This window comes from Sylvia atricapilla, chromosome 1 (assembly GCF_009819655.1).
Source record: "Sylvia atricapilla isolate bSylAtr1 chromosome 1, bSylAtr1.pri, whole genome shotgun sequence".
Lineage (NCBI taxonomy): Eukaryota > Metazoa > Chordata > Aves > Passeriformes > Sylviidae > Sylvia > Sylvia atricapilla.
In genome coordinates this window covers 152,885,063-152,907,071 of record NC_089140.1, presented here as the reverse complement: position 1 = coordinate 152,907,071, position 22,009 = coordinate 152,885,063, and the positions used below count along the sequence as shown (strand labels likewise).

General features: G+C 64.7%; 3 protein-coding genes across 17 annotated transcripts in view; all 3 read left to right on the top strand.

Annotated features, from left to right (window-relative positions):
* Positions 1–11,776, top strand: part of PLEC (plectin) — a 57,884-nt gene extending 46,108 nt beyond the window's left edge. For 14 of the 15 annotated variants that reach the window (XM_066337591.1, XM_066337582.1, XM_066337660.1 and 11 more), the window contains 2 exons: positions 1,406–4,786; positions 5,283–11,776. In XM_066337591.1, coding sequence (XP_066193688.1) covers positions 1,406–4,786; positions 5,283–11,612 — 9,711 coding nt within the window. In that variant the 3' untranslated portion in view covers positions 11,613–11,776. The remainder of the gene's footprint in view (positions 1–1,405; positions 4,787–5,282) is intronic. The other variant, XM_066337692.1, reaches the window with a different exon arrangement.
* Positions 11,777–11,990: 214 nt separating this feature from the next.
* On the top strand, positions 11,991–15,971 carry LOC136361723 (collagen alpha-1(I) chain-like). The gene is made up of 3 exons (XM_066319878.1): positions 11,991–12,934; positions 13,065–13,765; positions 15,311–15,971. Exons 1-3 carry the CDS (start codon positions 12,617–12,619, stop codon positions 15,969–15,971), a joined length of 1,680 nt encoding a protein of 559 aa, XP_066175975.1. The 5' UTR covers positions 11,991–12,616.
* A 1,615-nt stretch (positions 15,972–17,586) lies between these two features.
* LOC136361659 (microtubule-actin cross-linking factor 1, isoforms 6/7-like) overlaps positions 17,587–22,009 on the top strand; it is a 38,465-nt gene continuing 34,042 nt past the window's right edge. Inside the window, exons 1-3 of the mRNA XM_066319750.1 lie at positions 17,587–17,601; positions 17,856–17,935; positions 18,221–18,341. Coding sequence (XP_066175847.1) covers positions 17,587–17,601; positions 17,856–17,935; positions 18,221–18,341 — 216 coding nt within the window. The remainder of the gene's footprint in view (positions 17,602–17,855; positions 17,936–18,220; positions 18,342–22,009) is intronic.

Sequence of the window (22,009 nt, the reverse complement as noted above, 5' to 3'; positions counted from 1 at the left end):
TCTGGCCCCACCACTAACACCAGCCTACGGCTGTGACTCCAGCCCTATGACTAACACTGGCCCATGGCCATGACTCTGGCCCTATCACTGATGGTGGCCCATGGCCATGACTCTAGGCCTGGCCCCATGGCTGTGGCTCCAGTCCCATCACTGACACTGGCCCATGGTTGTGACTCCAGCCCCATCACTAGCCCTGGCCAATGGCTGTGGCTCCAGCCCCATGATTAATACTGGCCCATGGCCATGACTCCGGCCCTATCACTAATACTGGCCCATGGCCCCTAGCTCCTGCTCCCCGCTGGGCTCTTGGGAGCAATGCTGCTGGCTCTGCGTGCAGTGGGTCTCCGAGCCAAGCTGGCTCTGGGCACCGGGGGCTCTGGTGTCACTGGTGGTAGGAGGCACTTCCCAGATACACGTGGTGCAGTCAGCACCTGCCTGCGCATGCTGCTGTGCTGGGCACTGGCCCGCGGGGTCTGGCGTGGGGTAACCTCTCTAACTCTTGGTTTCTGCCCTTGGAGCCGCTTTGCCAGTGCTTTTTCTTGGGGAATATTTGTGTTGGTGGGGATCTAATGGAGGGTAAAAAACCAGGATGACTCTGGCAGCCGTGCACCAGGTACTCACTCCGCGCATGACTTCTCCCTGCGGCACCCTCCGCCTCCCCCACGGCTCACCCTCTCCTCCTCACCCTCCTCTACATCTGCGCTGCTCCGGGACCGGGGGTCCGCTGTGGGGTCTGGCTCCCCTGCATGCACTGCCTGTGCCCGGGCCCTGCGGCTGCCTCGCTCACGGTGCATGCGGCGCGTGTGCTGCAGCGCGGCCCCGAGCCAGGCGCCAGCTATCTTGGCCCTTTGGCAGACCCTGCTCCCGTCTGTCTGGAGAGGGCTGGGAGGGGTTTGAACCGGCTGAACTGCTCTGTCCTGTTGAGGCTTTCCCGGAAGGGAAGGCTCTGCTGGCACCACCCTTGCACCGTTCCCCTCCGTTCTGCTCTTGGTGCTCCGGCAGTCTTTCTCCTTTTCCCCACGGCAGGGGCTGTCCGTGCCAGCCCCCTCACGGGGGGAGCCATGGTGGTGATGTGCACGCTGCTCGCATCGTCTTCATCGCTTGGGCTCTGCTCGCTCTCTGTCCCTTCTCTCTGGAACGTGCCTTCCTGTGCTGCTGTCTGGCTCCTGTTGCCTGTCTGGCTGTGCTGTCGTGTGTCCCCTGTTGTGCCACACATCTTCTGGAAGCTGGCGTCACCGGCCCGTGCGGTGGCCCAGGGGCCGAAGCCATTCCACGCGCATCCGCCACCCCTCCGCTGTCTCGGCAGTGTGTGGCTGGGCCAGCATCGATTCCACGGCGCGATCGCATCCCTTGTGATTTGTCTCTCTCTCCCCTCTCTGTCCCCTGCACCCTCTTTCCCCTCCAGAAAGCCGCCGAGAAGCTGAAAGAGGAGGAGAGGAAGCGGCTGGCGGAGGTGGAGGCACAGCTGGAGAAGCAGCGGCAGCTGGCCGAGGCCCACGCCAAAGCCAAGGCACAGGCGGAGGCGGAGGCACGGGAGCTGCAGCTCCGCATGCAGGAGGAGGTCACCCGGCGGGAGGTGGTGGCCGTGGATGCCGAGCAGCAGAAGCAGAACATCCAGCAGGAGCTGATGCAGCTTCGGCAGAACTCAGACCACCAGATCAAGTCCAAGGTGAAGCTGATCGAGGAGGCTGAGTACAACCGCAAGAAAGTGGAGGAGGAGATCCGCCTCATCCGCCTGCAGCTGGAGAACACCGAGAGGCAGCGGGAGGGCGCAGAGACAGAGCTGCAGGAGCTGCGGGCGCGCGCCGAGGAGGCCGAGCGGCAGAAGCGCCAGGCGCAGGAGGAGGCCGAGCGCCTGCGCCGGCAGGTGAAGGAGGAGAGCCAGAAGAAGCGGGAGGCGGAGGAGGAGCTGAAGCGCAAGGTGCAGGCCGAGCGCGAAGCGGCCCGGGAGAAGCAGAAGGCGGTGGCAGACCTGGAGCAGCTGCGGCTGCAGGCGGAGGAGGCCGAGCGGCGCATGCGGCAGGCGGAGGCCGAGAAGGACAGGCAGATCCAGGTGGCCCAGGAGGTGGCCCAGCGCAGCGCTGAGGCCGAGCTGCAGAGCAAGAGGCTCTCTTTCGCTGAGAAGACGGCGCAGCTGGAGCTGTCGCTGCAGCAGGAGCACGGTGTGGTGGCCCAGCTGCAGGAGGAGGCCGAGCGGCTGAAGAAGCAGCAGCTGGAGGCCGAGCACTCGCGGGAGGAGGCCGAGAAGGAGCTGGAGCGCTGGCGGCAGAAGGCCAATGAGGCGCTGCGCCTGCGGTTGCAGGCCGAAGAGGTGGCCCACAAGAAGTCGCTGGCGCAGGAGGAAGCCGAGAAGCAGAAGGAGGACGCGGAGCGCGAGGCCCGTAAGCGCGCCAAGGCAGAGGAGGCTGCCCTGCGGCAGAAGGAGCTGGCGGAGGAAGAGCTGGAAAAGCAGCGGGAGCTGGCAGAGGGCACGGCCCAGCAGAAACTGGCGGCGGAGCAGGAGCTGATCCGGCTGAAGGCGGAGATGGAGAACGGGGAGCAGCAGCGCCTGCTCCTGGAGGAAGAGCTCTCGCGGTTGAAGGGGGAGGTAAACGAGGCCATCCAGAGGAGGAAAGAGCTGGAGGAGGAGTTGGCCAAGCTGCGGGCAGAGATGGAGGTCCTGCTGGAGAGCAAGGCCAAGACGGAGGAGGAGTCACGCTCCAGCAGTGAAAAGTCCAAACAGCGGCTGGAGGCAGAGGCCAACAAGCTGCGGGAGCTGGCCGAGGAGGCCGCCCGCCTGCGTGCCCTCTCCGAGGAGGCCAAGCGGCAGCGGCAGCTGGCAGAGGACGAGGCCAGCCGGCAGCGGGCCGAGGCCGAGCGCATCCTGAAGGAGAAGCTGGCGGCCATCAACGAGGCCTCGCGGCTGAAGGCGGAGGCGGAGATCGCCCTGAAAGAGAAGGAGGCGGAGAACGAGCGGCTGCGGCGGCTGGCGGAGGATGAGGCCTACCAGCGCAAGCTGCTGGAGGAGCAGGCGGCCCAGCACAAGCAGGACATCGAGGAGAAGATTGCCCTGCTGAAGCGCTCCTCGGAGAGCGAGCTGGAGAGGCAGAAGGGGCTCGTGGAGGACACGCTGCGGCAGCGGCGACAGGTGGAGGAGGAGATCCGTGCCCTCAAGGCCAGCTTCGAGAGGGCCTCAGCTGGCAAGAGCGAGCTGGAGCGGGAGCTGAACCGCATCCGTGGGGAGGCAGAGGAGGTGCAGCGCAGCCGGGAGCAGGCAGAGCAGGAGGCCGAGCGGCAGCGGGCGCTGGCGCTGGAGGAGGAGGGCCGGCGGCGCGAGGCCGAAGAGAAGGTGCAGGCCATCCTGGCGGCCGAGGAGGAGGCCGGGCGGCAGCGGCGGCTGGCCCTGGAGGAGGTGGAGCGGCTGCGGGCCATGGTGGAGGAGGCGCGGCGGCAGAAGGAGCTGGCGGAGAAGGAGTCGGAGCGGCAGATCCAGCTGGCGCGGGAGGCGGCGCAGAAGCGGATCGCAGCGGAGGAGAAGGCGCACCTGGCCGCCGTGCAGCAGAAGGAGCAGGAGCTGCTGCAGACACGCCAGCAGGAGCAGAGCCTCCTGGACCGGCTCCGCGACGAGGCCGAGCGGGCCCGGCGGGCGGCTGAGGAGGCCGAGTTTGCCCGTAGCAAGGCCGAGCAGGACGCCAGCTTGTCCCGGCAGCGTGTGGAGGAGGCTGAGCGGCTGAAGCAGCGGGCGGAGGAGGAGGCTCAGGCCAAGGCAGAGGCACAGGCGGACGCGGAGAAGCTGCGGAAGGAGGCCGAACTGGAGGCAGCAAAACGGGCGCAGGCAGAGCAGGCGGCCCTGCGGCAGAAGCAGCTGGCCGACGCCGAGATGGAGAAGCACAAGAAGTTTGCTGAGCAGACGCTGCGGCAGAAGGCGCAGGTGGAGCAGGAGCTGACCAAGGTGAAGCTGCAGCTGGACGAGACAGATCACCAGAAGGGCATCCTGGACGAGGAGCTGCAGCGGCTGAAGGAGGAGGTGACAGACGCCGTGCGGCAGAAGGCCCAGGTGGAGGAGGAACTCTTCAAGGTCCGGGTGCAGATGGAGGAGCTGGCCAAGCTGAAGAGCCGCATCGAGGAGGAGAACAAGGCGCTGATCCTCAAGGACAAGGACAACACTCAGAAGTTCCTGGCGGAGGAGGCGGAGAAGATGAAGCAGGTGGCAGAGGAGGTGGCCCGGCTGAGCGTGGAGGCGCAGGAGGCCGCCCGCATGCGGCAGCTGGCTGAGGACGACCTGGCACAGCAGCGGGCGCTGGCAGAGAAGATGCTGAAGGAGAAGATGCAGGCAGTGCAGGAGGCCACGCGGCTGCGGGCTGAGGCTGAAATGCTGCAGAAGCAGAAGGATCTGGCGCAGGAGCACGCCAAGAAGCTGCAGGAGGACAAGGAGCAGATGCAGCAGCGCCTGGCTGAGGAGACCGAGGGCTTTCAGAAGACACTGGAGGCTGAGCGCCGGCGGCAGCTGGACATCACGGCCGAGGCTGAGCGCCTCAAGCTGCAGGTGGCGGAGATGAGCATGGCCCAGGCCAAGGCTGAGGAGGAAGCCAAGCGGTTCAAGAAGCAGGCAGAGGAGATCAGTGAGAGGCTACATGAGACTGAGCTGGCCACACAGGAGAAGATGACGATGGTGCACACCCTGGAGATCCAACGGCACCAGAGTGACGAGGACGCGGAGAAGCTGCGGAAGGCCATCGCTGACCTGGAGAAGGAGAAGGAGAAGCTGAAGCAGGAGGCGGCACTGCTGCAGCAGAAAGCAGAGGAGGTACTGGGCTGTGGGTCCCCCTTCGTGGTGGTGGTACGCAGGGAGGCTGTCCCTCTTCCCACACCATCCCTGGGCAGGTCCCCAAGGACCATCACTGGGGATGGTGGGGCAGGAGCCCCCGTGCAGGTCAGGGATGTGCGTAGAGTTGGAGGCAGGAGCAAACCACTCAGGCAGCATCGGAGCAGGACCCCGAACCCCTGGAGCCGTGGAGGTGGGATCCCCACTGCTCTTCCACCCCGTGGCACGTCCTGCCGTGTTCCGCTCTGTGCCCAGCTCCCAGCCTCGGTGCTGGGGGTTCCTTTGTGTCCTTCCCCTGCTCATCCTGCCCCATGTTGTGTGTGGCTCCCTAACCCCGGCTCTGCTCCTTAACTCTTACCTGATGTAGAGTGTGTGGGTGACTGTGCCTCCGTGCCATCCCTGCTGCCCGTCCCCCTGCCTCAACCCACCCTCAGTCCCTCCCGGGTGTCTGACCACACTGTTCTCTCTCCTACCCCAGATGCAGGTGGCCCAGCAGGCTCAGCTCCGTCAGGAGACGCAGCTCCTCCAGCAGAGCTTCCTGACGGAGAAAGATGCCCTGCTGCAGAAGGAGAAGTTCATTGAGGAGGAGAAATCAAAGCTGGAGAAGCTCTTTAAAGATGAGGTGAACAAAGCCCAGAACCTGAAGGCAGAGCAGGAGCGGCAGCAGCAGGAGATGGAGCAGGAGAAGCAGCAGTTGAAAGCTATGTTAGATGAAGCCAAGAAGCACCAGAAGGAAGCTGAGGAAAATGTCCGGCACAAGCAGGAGGAGCTGCAGCAGCTGGAGAGGCAGCGACAGCAGCAGGAGAAACTTCTGGAAGAAGAGAACAAGAAGCTGAGGGAGAGGCTCGAGCAGATGCAGGAGGAGTACAAGGCTGCCCTGGCCCAGAGACGGGAGATCATGATCCAGACAGACGACCTGCCTGGGGAGGCGGTTACGACAACACAGCTGCTGGAGATCAAGGCTGTGCCCAATGGCCGGGACGCAATGGACGGCTTAGCCCAGAACGGGGAGCCGGAGTTTGCCTTCGATGGCATCCGGCAGAAGGTGTCAGCAGAGAAGCTGGCTGATGCCGGCATCCTGAGCAGGGAGAACTTAGACAAGTTGGCGAAGGGTGTTGTGAGTGTGGGTGAGCTCTCTCAGAGGGAGGACGTCAAGAAGTACCTGCAGGGCAAGAGCAGCATTGCCGGTTTGCTGATCAAACCCTCCAACCAGAAGATGAGCATCTATGAAGCCATGAAGAAGAAGCTGCTCAGCCCAGGCACAGCGCTGGTGCTCCTGGAGGCACAGGCTGCTTCTGGCTTCATCATCGACCCTGTGCGGAACGCGAGGCTCTCGGTGAACGAGGCGGTGCGCGAGGGAGTGATCGGGCCGGAGCTGCACAACAAGATGCTGTCGGCCGAGCGGGCTGTCACCGGCTACAAGGATCCCTACACGGGCGACAAGATCTCCCTGTTCCAGGCCATGCAGAAGGATCTCATCGTCAGGGATCACGGCATCCGCCTGCTGGAGGCCCAGATCGCCACCGGCGGCATCATCGATCCTGTCAACAGCCACCGCCTGCCTGTGGAAGCCGCCTACAAGCGCGGCTACTTCGATGAGGAGATGAACCAGGTCCTGTCTGACCCCACCGATGACACCAAGGGCTTCTTCGACCCCAACACTCAGGAGAACCTCACCTACCTGCAGCTCATGGAACGGTGCGTGACTGACCCAGACACAGGGCTGTGCCTCCTGCCACTCACCGACCAAGCAGCCAAAGCCAGAGAGCTGGTCTACACAGACAAGGAGGCCAAGGATGTCTTCAAGAAGGCCACAGTGACGGCACCATTCGGCAAGTTCCAAGGGAAGACCATGACCATCTGGGAGCTTATCAACTCTGAATACTTCACCGAGGACCAAAGGCGGGACCTGATCCAGCAGTACAGGACTGGCAAGATCACGGTGGAGAAGATCATCAAGATCGTCATCACGGTTGTGGAGGAAAGTGAGAAGAAGAGCCAGATGTGTTTCGAGGGCCTGCGAGGCCCCGTTCCTGCTGCCGAGCTGCTTGAGAGCAAGATCATCAACAAGGACCTCTACAACCAGCTGCACCAGGGCAAGAAGTCCGTAAAGGACGTGGCAGAGATGGAATCCGTACGGCAGTACCTGAAGGGCACAGATGCCATCGCCGGTGTCCTGGTGGAGTCTACAGGCCAGAAGTTCACCTTCTACGAGGCCCTGAAGAGAAACCTGCTGAAGCCAGAGGTTGCCCTGTCCCTGCTGGAAGCACAAGCCGCCACCGGCTACATCATCGACCCTGTGGGTAACAAGCTCTTCTCCGTGGATGAGGCAGTGAAGGCCGAGGTGGTGGGGCCGGAGTTCCACGAGAAGCTGCTGTCGGCAGAGAAGGCAGTGACTGGCTACAAGGATCCCTACACAGGCCAGACGGTTTCCCTCTACCAAGCACTCCAGAAAGGCCTCATCCCCAGCGACACTGGGCTGCGGCTGCTGGATGTCCAGCTTGCCACTGGTGGCATCATTGACCCCGTCAACAGCCACCGGCTCCCGCTCGAGGTGGCCTACAAGCGCGGCTACTTTGACCCGGAGGTAAACAAGGCTCTGACTGAGCTCCGAGATGATGCCAAGGCTTTCTACTGTCCCAACACTCAGGAACACCTCAGCTATGCCCAGCTGCAGAAGACTTGCCACCGTGACAGGCAGACTGGCCTGTGCCTGCTGCCCCTGTCCGACAAGGCCATCCAGTCACAGCAGGAGGAGGTCTACACTGACAGCCAGGCCAAGGAGTGCTTCGACAAAGCAACCATAGAAGTCCCAGTGGGCAGCATGAAGGGCCAGACGATGACCATCTGGGAACTGATCCACTCTGAATACTTCACAGAGGATCACAGGCGGGAGCTGCTCCGACAGTACAAGACCGGCAAAGTGACAATCGAGAAGATCATCAAGATTGTGATCACCATCATCGAGGAGGCAGAGACCAAAAAGCAGGAGAAACTGACCTTCAGTGGTCTGCGTGCACCGGTGCCAGCCAGCGAGCTGCTGGAGTCCTGCATCATCAGCAAAACCCAGTACGAGCAGCTGAAGGAAGGCAAGAAATCAGTGAAGGACCTCTCTGAGACAGATGCAGTGAGGAGATTCCTGCACGGCAGTGATTGTATTGCCGGTGTCTATGTGGAGGCCACCAAGGAGAAGCTGAACATCTATGAGGCCATGAAGAGGAACTTGCTGAGGCCCAGCACTGCCGTGGTCCTCCTGGAGGCCCAGGCAGCCACTGGGTTCTTGATCGACCCCGTGAAGAACCGTAAGCTGTACGTCAACGAGGCGGTGAAGGCTGGCATTGTCGGGCCCGAGCTGCACGAGAAGCTGCTGTCTGCTGAGAAGGCTGTCACGGGGTACAAGGACCCCTACTCGGGTGATACCATCTCCCTGTTCCAGGCCATGAAGAAAGGGCTGATCGTCAAGGAGCACGGCATCCGCCTGCTTGAGGCCCAGATCGCCACCGGCGGCATCATCGACCCTGTACACAGCCACCGCCTGCCCGTGGAGGTGGCCTACAAGCGCGGCTACTTCGACGAGGAGATGAACCAGACCCTCTCCGACCCCACTGATGACACCAAGGGCTTCTTCGACCCCAACACTCAGGAGAACCTGACCTACGTGCAGCTGAAGGAGAGGTGCATCGAGGATCCCGAGACAGGCCTGTACCTGCTGCCTCTGCGGGAGCCCGAGAAGCCCAAAGTGGTGGAAACCACTCACATGTACACAGAAGCAGAGACACGGAAGGTGTTTGAGGAGACGCAGGTGGACATCCCTGTGGGCAGCCGGGCAGGCTCCTCCATGTCGCTGTGGGAGATCATGCACTCGGACCTGCTGCCCGAGGAGCAGCGTAAACATCTCATGGAGGAGTTCCAGTCAGGCCGCGTGTCCAAGGAGCGCATGATCATCATTATCATTGAGATCATTGAGAAGACTGAGATCATCCGGCAGCAGAATCTCACATCCTACGACTACGTCCGGCGCCGCATCACAGCCGAGGACCTGTACGAGGCCAAGATTATCTCACAGGAAATCTACAACCTGCTGAAACAGGGCTCCAAAACCTTCCGGGAGCTGCTGGACGTGGAGACTGTCTGGAAGTACCTTTACGGGTCGGGTTGCGTGGCTGGCATCTACATCCCCTCCTCCAAGCAGACGCTCAGTGTCTACCAGGCACTGAAGAAGGGGCTGATCAACTCTGAAGTGGCCCGCTCCCTCCTGGAGGCCCAGGCGGCCACCGGCTTCATGATCGACCCCACGAAGAATGAAATGCTGACCGTTGATGAGGCAGTCAGGAAGGGGGTGGTGGGGCCGGAGATGCACGACCGTCTTCTGTCCGCAGAGAGGGCTGTGACTGGCTACAGAGACCCGTACAGTGAGCAGAAGATTTCCCTCTTCCAGGCCATGAAGAAGGATCTGATTCCCAGCGAGGAGGCCCTCAAGCTCCTGGATGCCCAGATCGCCACCGGTGGTGTAATTGACCCGCACTTGGGCTTCCACCTGCCCCTGGAGGTGGCCTACCAGCGAGGCTTCATCAACAAGGAGACCTACGACATGCTGTCGGAGCCCAGTGAGGTGCGCAGCTACGTGGACCCCTCCACGGACGAGAAGCTCAGCTACACGCAGCTGCTGAAGCGGTGCCGCAAGGACGAGAGCTCCAGGCTGCTGCTGCTCCCGCTCTGCGACACCCGGAAGCTCACCTTCCGAGGGCTGCGGAAGCAGATCACCGTGGAGGAGCTGGTCCTCTCGCAGGTGATGGACGAAGCCACAGCCCAGCGCCTCCAGGAGGGTCTCACCTCTATTGAGGAGGTCTCGAAGAACCTGAAGAAGTTCTTGGAGGGCACCAGCTGCATCGCTGGCGTCTTTGTGGACTCCACAAAGGAGCGCCTGTCCATCTACCAGGCCATGAAGAAGGGGATCATCCGGCCTGGCACTGCCTTCGAGCTCCTGGAGGCGCAGGCGGCCACGGGCTACGTAATTGACCCCATCAAGGGCCTCAAGCTGACAGTGGAGGAGGCCGTGCGCATGGGCATCGTGGGCCCAGAGTTCAAGGACAAGCTGCTCTCTGCTGAGAGAGCCGTCACCGGCTACCGGGACCCCTACACCGGAAAGCTCATCTCCCTCTTCCAGGCCATGAAGAAGGGTCTGATCCTGAAGGACCACGGGATCCGCTTGCTGGAGGCACAGATCGCCACAGGAGGCATCATTGACCCTGAGGAGAGCCACCGCCTGCCCGTGGAGGTGGCCTACAAGAGGGGCCTCTTCGACGAGGAGATGAATGAGATCCTGCTGGACCCTAGTGACGACACCAAGGGCTTTTTTGACCCCAACACAGAGGAGAACCTCACCTACCTGCAGCTGATGGAGCGGTGCATCACGGACCCAGAGACTGGCCTCTGCCTCCTGCCTCTGAAGGAGAAAAAGCGGGAGAGGAAGACCTCCTCCAAGTCCTCCGTCCGCAAGCGCCGGGTGGTGATCGTCGACCCGGAGACGGGCAAGGAGATGTCCGTGTACGAAGCCTATCGCAAGGGCCTCATTGACCACCAGACTTACCTGGAGCTGTCAGAGCAGGAGTGCGAGTGGGAGGAGATCACCACCTCCTCCTCCGACGGCGTGGTGAAGTCCATGATCATCGACAGGCGCTCGGGGCGTCAGTACGACATTGACGATGCCATTGGCAAGGGTCTGATTGACCAGTCAGCCCTGGACCAGTACCGCTCAGGCACCCTGTCCATCACCGAGTTTGCTGACATGCTCTCTGGCAACATGGGGGGCTTCCGCTCGCGGTCGTCCTCCGTTGGATCCTCCTCCTCCTACACTGCCAGCCCAGCCCTGTCACGGACCCAGATCTCCATGTGGACTGACCCAACCGAAGAGACTGGGCCAGTTGCAGGCATCCTGGACACAGACACTCTGGAGAAGGTGTCCATCACAGAGGCGATGCGCCGCAACCTGGTGGACAACATCACGGGACAGCGGCTGCTGGAAGCCCAGGCCTGCACTGGGGGCATCATCGACCCCAACACCGGTGACAAGTGCACCGTCGCCGACGCGGTCACCAAGGGCCTGGTTGACAAGATCATGGTGGACCGCATCAACCTGGCGCAGAAGGCCTTCTACGGCTTTGAGGACCCGCGGACCAAGACGAAGATGTCGGCGGCGCAGGCACTGAAGAAGGGCTGGCTGTACTACGAGGCCGGGCAGCGGTTCCTGGAGGTGCAGTACTTGACCGGGGGCCTGATCGAGCCCGATGCCCCCGGCCGTGTCTCCCTGGACGAGGCGCTGCAGAAGGGCACCATTGACGCACGGACTGCCCAGAAGCTGCGGGATGTCAACACCTATTCCAAGTACCTCACCTGCCCCAAGACCAAGCTCAAGATCTCCTACAAGGACGCCATGGACCGGAGCATGATTGAGGATGGGACAGGCCTGCGGCTGCTGGAGGCCTCCTCCCAGTCCAGCAAGGGCTACTACAGTCCCTACAACATCAGCAGCGCCGGCTCCACCTCCGGATCACGCTCGGGCTCTCGCACTGGCTCCCGCTCGGGCTCCCGGCGCGGCAGTTTTGATGCCACTGGCTCCGGCTTCTCCATGACCTTCTCTTCCTCCTCCTACTCCTCCTCGAGTTTTGGGCGCAGATACGCGGGAGGTACCCAGCACTCCGTGGAGGTGGCTGCCCTTGCTCTCGCCCTGGCCGCATCCAGAAGCTGCGGGTGGGAGGCGAGCAGGGAGTGCCCCGGGGTGCGTGGGCCCCTGCTCCACGTGGCCTGAGACCTGCCAGCCCCCCCGAGGCGCTGCCTCACCCTCTCCGCATGTGGCAACGCTGCTGGCTAATCACTAGTATTTTTTTTTTAATTTTGAACCTCCACTCTTCTCCCAAAGCAGTGCCTCAAGTTTAACCAAAAAGACAAGACTAATAAATTAATATATGCGAATGTGCTGACAGTGTTTGTATATTAAGAGACGAGAGAGAACACACACTACCCTCCCCACCCTGCGCCCCAGGAGCTGGACACCGTTCCCGCTCCTGGCCGCGCCGATCCTGCCGCTGCTCGCACACGGCGTGGCCGAGCCGGACACCAGGAAAACAGTTCCCTGTTTGGATCTAACCACTTAGCACTCTTTTGTAATTAACCTGCCGGCTTTAGCCCCTGCACCCCAAAGGAGGAGACTGCCTTGGCCCCACCCCACTGGTGGTGCACCCCACTGCAGCCAATGTGCTGGAGGAGGACATCGTGGGCTCCTCGGCACTGGACAGCCAGACACACGCCACACCAGCCCTGAAGCTGCTGCCTGGACCCCTTCCACGTGCCCTCAGAGTGCAGCGAGGAGGGGGCTCTGCACCCCAGCCCCCGAGCTGCCCCATCTCCCTGCCTTGGCCTCCCGGCGCGTCCCCACCGCCACCATGCCGTGGAGCCAGTGCCCCAACCGTAAGTGCCGCGCTGGCGCTGCCTGGTCCTCCCTGCGGGGGGAACCTGCCTCCGCTCGCCACTTCGCCCGCCGAGGGGCTTCGCTGCGTGCCTGCCTCCGCCAGCCCACCCGCTGACCCGGGACGTGCCCGCCGCGGCCGGCCGGTCTGTCTGTCTGTCTCTCCGTGTATCTGGGAAGTGCTTCTGCTCGAGGTTGATTTCCTCACACTCACGTGGCTCTGTGTGTCCCCCTTTGGCAGGTGTCTGCCAGAGCCCACGCCCCAGCCTGGGTCTGTGCAGCTCCTGCACCCAGAGCCCCCCAGAGCCGTGGGGGTTTTCCTGACCCTCACAAAGGGTTTGAGGGCCATGGGACCCCTGCAGCACAGGTGGGCCGTGGGATGCTGTAGCAGCCTGGCACACACTCTTATTAGAAATGGGCACATTTCTGTAAACCCGGCCTCCTTTTCCTTCCTCGCGGTAATTCCATCCCCCTGGCTCTGCCCCCCGCCTCGTGCCGGCGCTAACGCGCTCTCTCTCTGGCAGACGTCTTTTTCCAGTCCCAACAAAGACCTCCCAGTGCCGCTGGGCGAGCTCCTCAGCTGGGTCTCCGACATCAGCAGGTCGTGGACGGGCTCGAGGGGAGCCCCGGAGGCGGCAGCTGCTCAGCCGTGCTCACCTGCACAGGTAACGCCGACCTCTTCGGTCTGTCCCGCTCCCACAGCAGGTGCGCGGCACTGATGGCCGGGCTGGGTGCCTTCATCCCATGGATTGTTCTCCCTGTCTCATCCCATCTTCTCTGTTCGCTTTGTTGTAGTGTGGCTGGATGTCCATACCACCTCCCCTCATCGCCGCCATGGAGCCCGTCCCCCGCCCTGAGGCCGCACCTGAGGACACAGGGACCTTCTCCCTCACTCTTTGCACTTGCCAGAGTCCCTGGCCAGAGACTGGGGCCACAGTGCTCGAGCAGCCAATGGCCCAAGAAGCACCCACAGGGTCACCTGGCCCCCACCCACCCCACACACTCCCTCCTCCCCGGGGATGGCCTCCTGGTGTGGTGTCGGGCTCACTGCGGATCTCCAAAACATCTCCTCCTTCCCACCCGCTCTCATCTGCCACCTGTAAATCCAGTCATGTTACCCTCCGCCTCTGGTGTCATTATTGCTCTCATTACCCCGTCTGGCTTTGCATGAGGTGCTGCTGCGCTCGGCTCCAGGGCAGCCCCCACTCCTGGGGCCCCCCACCCCCCAAACGTCACTCATTAGGACAGTGGGGGTGCATCGATTACCCAAACACATCTCTTTTTGGGGGCAAAACACTAAACTTGTACATACCACGAAGTGTCTGTAAAAGGAGCAGTGCGGACCCAGGGCTCCCCTGCAAGGGCAGTAAAGGAGAATCCTCTAAAACCAGCCAGCAGCTCTGCGTGATCTGTTCACCCCTTGGCCTTGCCACCGTGGCCGTGGGCTCCCGTTGCCTCCTGCAGCCTCATGCCCTGGGCTGTATGGGCTGCCACAGGTTGTGGTGAAGTGTGTCGGGGTGCCAGGGGTCTGACCAGCTCCTGCTGCACCTGAGCACTGGGCCCGGTGTACCTGTGGTGCTGCCAGTTACAGAGCAGGGCCACGGGGCTGTCCCCAGGCTTGGTGGCACAGCTGGCACTGCTGGGAGGTCAGTGTGGGTGCCACACTGTGCCAGCGGACCTGTGGTCTTGGGGAGTGGGTGCTGCTGGTGCTGCGGGGGCTTCTGAGCATTGCTTGTCTGAGGACAGACGTGTCCCTTCATCGGTGGGGCTCTGGGCTGGGCAGGGACACTCCTCCGTGGTGCTGGGCACTGGGGGGCTGTTTTGGGGGAATGGCAGCATCAGCTGCGAGGCTGAGGGGCTTCAGGGGGGTCAGGATGTGATGGTCTGGTAGGGCAGCAGCATTCAGAAGGGAAAGCCATCAGAAAGGAGACATCAGGTGGCTCCAGGGGTCTGCCCAGACACGTATCACTGCTCAGGCTGGGCTGGGACCCCCCGAGCAGAAAAGTCATCCCACAGCAGTGCCGGGAGCCCCGGGCACCATGCCAGGGGTGCCAGAGCTGTCAGGACCTTGCAGGACCCCTGCAATGTCCAGGGGCTGGTGGGGTCTCTGTGCCGGGACCAGCCAAGCGTGTCAGCAGCCCCGGGAGGGGAGGGCGGGCTGCCTGGGACAGATGGCGGTGGCTGGGCAGGACGTTAATTGCATTGTCCATCAGCAATTAACCGCAGCGTCCGTCTGTCCCCAGCAGCAGTGGGATGTGGCTGTTGGGGGCAGCCAGGCAGGGCGGACTCAGGGGGGTCTCAGGCTGCTGCAGCCTTTGGGGGGCTCAGGAGAGGTCCCAGAACAGCAAGACACTCCCGCAGGTGGCACAAGCTGCTTGGGGCCCTGCCCCACCTCGCTGTCCCCCGGATATTTCCTTGTGTCCCCCAGATGTTCCAGATAATCCTCGCTTATCCCCCGACTTCCTGACTCCTCCCCCAGGGCCAGGAACCTCTCCTAAAGCTCACGACAGCACCAGGAGCTCTCTGACCCATGGCCCAGGCCCGTGTCATGGGCTGATGGGCTGGAAGCCCCTCAGCACCCCCGACACTGGTGTGGTCCAGCTCTTCCCTGGTGAGAAATGCCCCCACTCCCCATCCCAGCCATGGGACCCGCATCCATGTGCCAGGGGTCCCTATTCCCCAGACCCCTCCCTGGTGTGCCCGAGGCAGTGGGATCCCCCCGCAGCGGCTGCCAAAGGGGCGCAGGAGGGTGAGGAGGGGGATGCCCTGAGATCCTGACTGCTCCTGGGGCGAGCTGGCCTCTTCCCCCATACAACCCGGAGTCCGTTGTCCACGGACACTCTTCATCACCCTTTGTTGCTCCCTGTCCCCCTCTGACAGCCCCTGTCCCTCCCAGAGCCCCTCCAGCCCCGTGCGCTGGGAGTGACGGGGCCAAACTCGTCACCATGGAGAACTCCATGATATTCCCCGCTTTAATTCCCTCATGTCATCCTGCCCCGCCGCTGCTGCTGCCGGAGCTGACCCTGCCCGCCCTCTCCGAGTCACACCAGCCCTCAGCACTGCGGTGGCACGTGTGGCACCGAGTGCCGAGCACCCTGGAGGTGTCCCTCTCTCCCCGCCCGGCGTCTGCCCACCGCCCTTCGGGCCGTGAGTGGCAGCACCGCCCCGTCCTGGCTGCGGGCCGTCCTGCGGGACCGGTGGCCGCTGTCCCAAGCTGGCACCGAGCAGCTGCCAGCTCTCTGTGCCCACCGCCCCGGGCGCTGCTGGCTCGGCCCCCGCCGCGCCGGGAACGCTCTGTACCGCTTCTCCACAAAGCCGGACCGGCCTCTCCCACGCCCGCTGATCCTCCTCACGGCCAGGGCACCCCCAGACCCCCCCGGCCCCGCCGCTGAGGTTCGGAGCCCGGCAGCGCCGGCCAAGGAGGGCTGGGAGCCGCGTAAAGCGCTGCCGTCTGTGCCCCGCCGGCCCGGGCCCGCGGTGGTGAATCCCCCCGATGACAGGGGTGGGAACAGGGACAGCGCTGCCCCGGGGCACCAGGCAGCCCCCGGAGCTCGGGGCCAGGCCGGCAGTGCGGGGAGCTGCCTCTCTGCCCCCGCGGAGCTGCTGCCGGGCGGCTCGGGATCTGTTCGCTCCGGCTGTTCCCGGGCGCACGGGCAGCCCGCGGATCTGCTGTCCGAGCTGGCGCTGGGGGTTTTCTCTTAACCGACCCCCAGAGTGCCGCCCCCAGGCTGGGGGACCCTCACAGGCGTGTCCCAGCGCCGGTTTGGGGGTCGCTGCTCCTCGTGCTCTCGTGTCTCTCGGCACGTCCCGACCGCAGCAGCGGGTGCAGCCGCGCTGGCACCGTGTCCGGGTCGGGCTGGCAGCGATCATGGGAGCTCCATCCCCGGCCCCAAGCCCAGCGGCCCAGGCTGAGTTTGAGCCGGAGGAGCGTTTCTCGGTGCACAATCTGTCACCGTCTGCCCGCCCGCGGTAGCATCCTCCTGTTTCCTGCCTGGTTCCCCGTGCCCAGCCCCCGGCAGCAGGGCTGGTGTGGTAACACTGCGGTCCTGCCCTGGGATGCGGGCTCGCCGTGGGGCACACAGGAGCAGGGGTGGGGCAGGAGGGCTGTGGGACCACCTGTGACCGCTCTGGAGTGCCACGAGCCTCGGTGGCCCCAGCTGTGCCACCCTGCTCCGTCCCTGGACACTGAGCTGGCCCTGGGCAGGACGAAGCGAGGTGCTGCTGGTGGCTGATCCGGCTGGTGGGTGGCACCGGTGCCAGTGCTGGGGCAGGTGGCCGCAGGGTGGGTCCATGGGTGGGTCGGCGCCCTGCTGGTGGCATCGTGACAGCAGCGCCGTGAGCGCACGTCCCCAGAGTGTCTCTGATGGGACTGAGCCCTGCTAGCACTCCAACCACAAGGAACTCCTGCAGCACCCAGCACCTGCCTGATGCCGCTTCCCCTCTTCCAGGCTGCTCCTGGTGGGGTTCTGTAAAAAATGGGCCAGGAGTTTCTTACATTTTATTCATTTCAGTTCCTGACCAAACCCTGGCTGAGCTTCCTTCTACAGCAGACAAATCCCGGCACTCCCAGCCCCCCCGTGCTGCAGCTGCTGCTCAGCTGCCTCATGTCACCTTTCCCGTGACATCCATGGCAGCAGCACCTCATCACTCCTGCATCGCGGGGATTTTACCTCCCATTTACCCAGCCCACATTCCCTGGCGGTTTCCCCTGGTACAACATCTTGGAGATGTGGTTGTGTCCTTGCTTGGGGCTCGGGCCCGTCACCATCTCTGTGGCATCACCGTGGCTGTGCCCCGTTTCCCTCACAGGATGCACAGTGGTGCCTCCCCCTCGTTGTGCTCAGCCAGGTGACCTGGCTTAATTAATCACCAGAGTAAGAGAGCAGTTAATTACAGGGCTCCCTGGGCTGTGGGAGTAGCATCACCCTCAGCCTTTGGGTGCGGGCTTGGTGTGGTCCCTCCTGCCAGTCCCACCCGACACTGGGGCACGGAGTAACAGCCTCCTGTTCGTGCCCCGTGTCTGTGCCTGCGCCAGGGAATTGCTGGTCTGTAAATCCCGGTGTTTGCCTGGCATCTCCTCCCGTGAGTGGTGGTGAAATGGATGGACTCGCAGCGTCTGAGGAGCGCCTGGTGTGAGACACCACTGCTCCGTGCCAGCGCAGGGGGTTTGCCATAGGTCACTTGGTTGTTGGTCATTTTTACTGGGGGTCAGTTTGCCATGGCTCGGTTTGGGCTCAGGAGGGGCTGGACCGAGGCTCTGTAGGAACACCAGGGACCAGATGTACTCCCAGAGGCAGCAGGGTGAGTTCTGGTAGCGATGCAGCTGGAAAAGGTTGGGAAATTGGGGTGTACCACAGGAATGCAGAGGAGCTGGAGCCAAGCCAAGCCCCGCAGGTACTGCTGATGGCACAGGACACGCGTGGGGGATCCCGGCCAGGGCAGCTCTGTCCCAGCTCTGGGGATGGGCTCTCCCTGGGGAGACACGGCAACCCTCCAAACCCCCACAGTGATACGCCAGGGCTTGTCCCCTTGTCGCTTGCCCCTTTCCCAGGACGCCTTCCCACCGTCCCTCTGCTCTCCTTGCAGATGCACCGCCCTGCGGGGGACGCTGGGCCCACCGGAGAGAGCGCGGAGGGGTCGCCATGGGACGGGGAGGAGGTGGAGAGGTACGGGCACCGCCGGAGGCGCCGTGCGGGGAGCTGCGGCTGTGCCGGGATGTTCGCACCCTCCTGGGGGAGCTGCTGAACCCTACACGGCTCAGGGCCGGCGCTGGGGCTGGGGAGGGCGTGGGCTGTGCGGGGCCAGCAGGGTGGGAGTGTAAGTGTGAGCACAGGTGTGAGCTCGGGTGTGGCTGTGATGCACTCGGTGCAGAGGCAGTTCAGGGCGGTACGAGCAGGAGGGGACAGCGGCCGTGTCGCCCACAGCCTGGTGTGTGTCTTCTCTCTCCCCAGAGCCTGTCTGCGGTCAGAGCAGAGACTGGAGATGCAGGAGCAGCTGCTTGCCCTGCGGCACTGGCTGGACGCCGTGGAGAAGCGGCTGCTAGCGCTGCCAGAGCCCGGCACGGCCCTGCAGGTAACGTGTGGCTTGGGGTGTGACCGGGCCGTGCCGAGCCGGGCAGGAGCAGCTCACGTCTGCACCGAGCCCGGTGAGATCCCGGTCCTTGCGAGGGAGGAAGGCATCCTCACTCAGCTGTCTGGGAGAGCCTTCAGCAGCCTGGAACTGCCCGGTGCCGGGTCTCCTGTCTCTGGCTCCAGCAGCGCTGCTGGCTTGGAGCCCCGTGGCCCCGACGGTACTCGTGGTGTCACTCGTGGTGTCACTGCCTGGGAGCCCTGCTGGCCACAGGGCCACCGCCTGTCCCCAGGTGCAGCCGCAGCTCACGGCGCTGCTGCCTGGGCACGGGGAGAGCGGCCAAACACCAGCGGGGTGCGAGAGCTGTGCGGCTGGGTGAGGGGTGTGCCTTGGGGTGTGCCTTGGGGTGTGCCTTGGGGTGTGCCTTGGGGTGTGCCTTGGGGTGTACAGCCGGGCACGGGGTGTGCATTGGGGTGTACAGCCGGGCACGGGGTGTGCATTGGGGTGTACAGCCGGGCACAGGGGGTGTGCATTGGGGTGTGCCTTGGTGTGTGCATTGGGGTGTACAGCCGGGCACAGGGGGTGTGTGGGTGTGCCTTGGGGTGTGCCTTGGGGTGTGCCTTGGGGTGTACAGCCGGGCACGGGGCAGTACAGATGTGCGTTGGGGTGTACAGCCAGATGCAGAGGGTGTGCAGCTGGGTGAGAGGTGTACAGCTGTGCACAGGGTGTACAGTTGTGTGAGGGGTGTGCAGGCAGGCACAGGGGGTGTGTAGCTGTGTGAGGGTTGCACAGCTGTGTGAGAGGTGTACAGCTGGGCACAGGGGAGTACAGCTGTTCCCAAAGCATGCACAGCTCTGTGAGGGGTGCACAGCCGGGCACAGGGTGTACAGCTGGGCACAAGGCATGTACAGATGTGCGCGGGGTGTACAGCTGGGCACAGAGGGTGTGCAGCTGTGTGAGGGGTGCACAGCCGGGCACAGGGTGTACAGCCAGGCACAAGGCGTGTACAGCTGTGTGCGGGGTGTACAGCTGGGCACAGAGGGTGTGCAGCTGTGTGAGGGGTGCACAGCCGGGCACAGGGTGAGTACAGCTGTGCACAAAGCATGTACAGCTGTGTCAGGGGTGTACAGCTGGGCACAGGGGGTGTACAGGTGTGTGAGGGGTGTACAACTGGGCACAAAGCATATACAGCCGGGCACAGGGGGAGTACAGGTGTGCACAAGGCATGTGGAACTGTGTGAGGGGTGTACAGCCGGGCACAGAGGGTGTACAGCTGGGCACAAGGCATGTACAGCTTGGCACAGGGGGAGTACAGCTGTGTAAGAGGTGTACAGCCGGGCACAGGGTGTACAGCTGGGCACAAGGCATGTACAGCTTGGCACAGGGGGTGTACAGCTGTGCGCAGGGTGTACAGCCGGGCACGGTGGCTGTGCCCTGGTCAGGGCAGGACGGCTGTGTGCCCACGCCCTGGCTGTGCAGCCCTGTGCTGCTCCACGCCCCCCGCCCAGGCGCGGAGCCGCAGCGGGAGCAGAGCAGTGAGGGCTGCCGGCAGCCCCCTCCTCGCCGCCCCTCGCCGGCTCCTTTTGTTCGAGGCCTGGCCGGCACACGGGCTCCCTCGGCACACATGACGGCACAAACTGAAAGGGCCATTCATCCCGGCCCCGGCGCAGACAAAGCCGAGGCCGCACAGAAACCCACCCGGCTCCCGGGATCTGAGGCTGTGGATTCCAGCCGACCGCTCCCGCCCGGTGCCCCGCGCCGGGCTCCTCTGCCCGGGGCGCCCGTGCCACCCCGAGCCCGGTACCTGGGGCTGCGGAGCGTGCCGGGCGAGCTGCCGGCGGGCGCGGGGGACGGAGGTGGCGAGCGGCTCTGATCCAAGAGCTGGATCCTCAGCCCCTGCCCAGCTTCTGCCCCGCAGGTCCCGGCTGGGCTCGGTGGGTGCTGTGGGGTGCCCGGAGCACCACGGGGCTCGGAGCCGTGCTGGGCGCCGAGCCCCTCGGTGCCAGCCGTGGAAAGCTCCGGAGCCGCGTGGGGAGGATGATGCGGAGCTGCCGCAGGACGGTGCGGAGCCGCCGAGGCCCTGGCAGATGCTAATTCCCGGCAGCGTCTCCGGCAGCAGACAAAGCCCCCGGCCCCGCCGCTCCCAAGAGACCCCAGGGAGCCCCATCCATCAGCGTGGCCGACACGCCTGCAGCGGCCCCTCGGCTCCCGGGGCCCAGCAAGGGGCACCCATGCGGCTCTGTGGGGCAGGATCCCCGCCCTGGGGGGCGTTCAGTGGTTCGGAGGCCGCAGTCCCGGAGTCGGGGCAGGATGAGGATGGGCCTCACGCCACGGGCAGGAGCAGCCCCCGGCTGGGCACCTCCAGCTGCCCCCTGGTCCCTCCAGAGCCCGGGGTGGCAGCGAGGGGGTTCTGGAGAGCCCGGCCTGGCTCTCCGGGTGCGCTTCACTTGAGCATCTTAGCAGCTCAGCCCTGCTCCACTGAGACCCCCGGACCCCTGGCTGAGGGACCCCCGCACCCAAAGAGCCCCAGGGAACGGGGCCAAGCCCCTCAGTGACCAGAGCACCCACTGCCTGGGGGGCCACAGCCAGGGTGGGGGGTGCGAGAGCTGGAGGCCTGTGACCCCGTGGGGCTGCGCTGGCCTGGGGCTCACTGTGAGGCAGCACAGCCCGGGCCGGTACCGGCGCAGCTGCCGGTGCCGGTGTCAGTGCCAGGGTCAGTCTGGTTCCGGTGTCGGTGTCAGTCTGGTGCCGGTGTCGGTGACGGTGTCGGGGCAGGTGCCGAGGCAGGTGCATGGGCAGCAGCAGGTGGCGGTGGGGGCGCGGTGCCGGAGCAGGTGCCGGTGTCGGTACAGGTGCCGGTGTTGGTGCCGGTGTCGGTACAGGTGCCGGTGCCGGTGCAGGTGCCGCTGTCGGTGCAGGTGCCGGTGGCAGTGCGGGGTGCGGGCAGCCCCCCCGGGCGGCGCGGGGCGGGCGGTGGGCCGGCGCCGCCCCTCCCCCGCGGGATGGCTGCGGGGCCCCGGGGGTTTCCCCGGTAACGGCGGCGATCGGCTCCCGGAGGGTTAACGGGGGCGGCGGTGTGTCCGGGGTCAGAGCGGCCCCGCCGAGCCGGGGCCGGGCCCGGTGCGAGGGTCTCCGCCCGGTGCCCCCCGCGCTCCCCCCGCGCCGTGGGCGCGGCGCACAAAGGCGGCGGGGCCGGGGCGGCGGTACCGGGGACCGAGTCTCCCCCCGCCGCCTCCGCCCCGCTCCCCCCCGCGGCCCGGGTCCCCCCGGAACGGTAACGGCGGCGGCGGCGCCCCCGGCCCGGCCCCATGGACGCCCGAAGCCGCCGAGGGGTGAGTGCGGGGCGGGGGCCGCGGTGTGAGCGGGGCCGGGCGGGGGCCGCGGGTCGGGGTGTCCCCAGGTCACCCGTGCGGCCCCGCGGGACCCCGACACGCGGGAGGGGGGTGATGGGGTGGGAGTGCGGTGACCCGCGGGGCTGCACCCACGGGCGTGAGCGTGTTTTGGGACCCCGTCGTGGATGTGTGTGCGCGGGGATCGCCACCAGGGTCGTGCCCGTGGCGTGTTCCACGGCGTGTTGGGGGCTCAGGGCGCGGGGCACGGCCACGAGGGGTGCGGGTGGGTGTCCGTGCGCTCCCCACGCGTGTGCGGGGCTGCTACAGGTGTGTTTCGTT